The sequence below is a fragment of the Gekko japonicus genome, unplaced genomic scaffold (genome assembly GCF_001447785.1).
Source record: "Gekko japonicus isolate JY-2015 unplaced genomic scaffold, Gekko_japonicus_V1.1 scaffold890, whole genome shotgun sequence".
Taxonomy (NCBI): Eukaryota; Metazoa; Chordata; class Lepidosauria; order Squamata; family Gekkonidae; genus Gekko; species Gekko japonicus.
In genome coordinates this window covers 677,710-680,116 of record NW_015167565.1, presented here as the reverse complement: position 1 = coordinate 680,116, position 2,407 = coordinate 677,710, and the positions used below count along the sequence as shown (strand labels likewise).

Genomic DNA, 2,407 nt, shown 5'->3' with positions numbered 1-2,407 from the left:
AGAGTGTTGGACTGGATGGGCCTTTGGCCTGATCCAACATTGGACTCTCTTATGTTCTTATGTTCTAAGGTTCCCAGAATGGGGCTTTGGGCTCTCAGGCCGGCCAGAAGAGCTCTCCAGGGCGCCTATCTCTGCTTTGTGCTGCAAAGCAAAGCAAAGCATCGCCTTTTCCAGGAAGAGACGTGAAGCACCGCTCAGGCTTACCCGTGTCAGGTAGAAGAGGTGAGTGTGCGGCACCTCATCCAGAGCGTTGACGGCCCCCCGGAAGCTGTAGATCTGCTGGTGGGGGTCTCCGACTAAGAGAATCCCGCAGGACTGGGAAAGAACCACATCCATAACAGCTGCAGGAAGAAGAGCAGGAGACCCGGGGGTGAAAAAAGAACCCCGCCCTTGTGTAGAACGGCAGACTTTCCAAAGTCAAAAGTGAAGACGCGTGTCATAAGTCAGTCTGTGCTGAGTGATGGCTCAGATTTCTCAGAGGAAGAGCTACCTGCTAGCCCTCAGCCGGTAATGGAACTGCTGGCTGTGGCTGGCTCTGAGCCAGAAGGAGAACAACCAGAGATCAGGTTACCGGCTGATCGGGAGTCACAGCCTACAGCTGAAACTGAGCCAACTCCTTGTAGCTCTGAAGCAGCAAACAAGTCTTCAGAAGCCACTCCCAGCCCTCCTAGCTCACCCACACCCTTGCAGTGCCAACGCTGTCAGAGACGCTTAGAGTTGCAAGAAAGGAGAAGACGTGCGAGGCTCATGGCCCGTCGTTAGCTGTCAGTAGAAGAGTTCCAGGATGACTGCCAAGGAATTGGCTGGGAGTTTAGCTCCTTAAGACCTGGCTATAAATTCAGCCGGGAGAAGCAGCAGGTTGTGGAAGCCACGAGTACACTTTGCTACTGAGCCACCAACCTTGCTGCTACCGGACCTCTGCAATCTTGGAATGGACCGGATAACCGGCTTGTCTGGATCCCCTGACCTCAGACTGGATTTGGGCTTGCTGCCTGGAACTCCTTGACCCTAGACTGGACCTGCTCTCTGGAACCCCTGGCCTTTGCGATGGACTCTGGTTATTCTCTGCAACCTTGCCTGTGACCTGCCCTGCTGGACCCCAGCCCCTGCCTCCTGGGGAAGCTACACCAGTACAACGCCATTACTAGAAGAACACAGTCTTTTCATGGGACTCATCTTCTCATAGTCCACTCCCCCCAACCCGTACAAGAACAGGCAACTATAGCACCCAGGACAGCGGCCCCCACATGTTGGTTTTATTCTCTCCCACATTCCTTTTTCCCCCAGTGCATTTTTAAAAATTACTCCTTCTACCCCCTGCCCCTGGACTTCCCCTGTATGCATGTATGGCTCCACCTCCCGTGGCAGCCATTTCGCGATTGTGCCCGCCTCCCAGAATTCCAAAGCTGCTTACAGAATCAAAAATACTGGGCACCCTCATGCCAGGCCATCGAAGTCCTCCTTGAAAAGTCATCCCGCTGAGGCCTGATCAGTGCAGAAGAGAGTGACTTGCAGTGATCTGGACACTGTGCTTCCCTGAACGCAGCCGAAGATTGCATTGGCTTTTTTTGCCACAGCATTACATGGCTGGCTCTTGTTCAGTTTGTGATCAACTAAGACCCCTAGATCCTTCTCACCGGTACAACTGCCAAGTCAGGTCTTTCCCATCCTACTGCACTCGTGCCTTCGATACTTTTTTTTTTTTTAATAAAGGTTTTATTAGCTCCCCTAAAAAGGGGAGGTATTTCGCTTAAAAGAAAAAAAGGGAGGGGTAGACAGTGGGAGAAAGAGAAAGCTGAGTGATATATAAACTGGTAAATTAAACTGTTAGTAATGTCCAATTAATCTTCTTGGGCTTCTTCTGTGTGTTGCCAAACTTCTTTTCTTAGTCCTGTTACATGTATTCTCTGTTAGTATGTTAGTAATGTTCCTTTGAGATTCTGTTAATAAAAAGGATCTCTTCTGTGCACATTCAGAACCGCTTCTTTGCGTGCTGAGTACTTTTACTATCGCTGACGTGGAGGAGCTTCCTCTGTTGTCTTCTCCTTCCGGCTTGTTAGATCCTCCTTCGGGTTGTTGTTAATACGCTCAGTTCATGTACTATAAATCCTCTTCTTTTCATGCCATTACCGGAGATCCCGATTTTCGAGAATGGTATCAATTTCATTTTCGCTTTTATATTCGCTCCCAGACTCTCTATGGGTCCTCCTCGCAATTGTTGACTTATAAGCGCTTGTCAGGCACTTCTCGCTGTCACAATTCCAACTTATCTTTTTTGCAAAACTCCCGTCGGATTCACAGCCATAAACAGTCCAAACATTCAACAGCCGGCTCTCGCACACAAACAAACGCCCAGACGGAAGTCCCTCCCTTCTTCTCCGCTCGCTTTTGCCCAGCTCCGACATCT

The 2,407-nt window shown here is 50.0% G+C and overlaps 1 protein-coding gene across 1 annotated transcript in view; it reads right to left on the bottom strand.

Annotated features, from left to right (window-relative positions):
• Positions 1 to 2,407, bottom strand: part of FBXO18 (F-box protein, helicase, 18) — a 60,875-nt gene that overhangs the window by 20,377 nt on the left and 38,091 nt on the right. Inside the window, exon 13 of the mRNA XM_015413816.1 lies at positions 205 to 341. Within this exon, the coding sequence (XP_015269302.1) occupies positions 205 to 341 (137 nt within the window). The remainder of the gene's footprint in view (positions 1 to 204; positions 342 to 2,407) is intronic.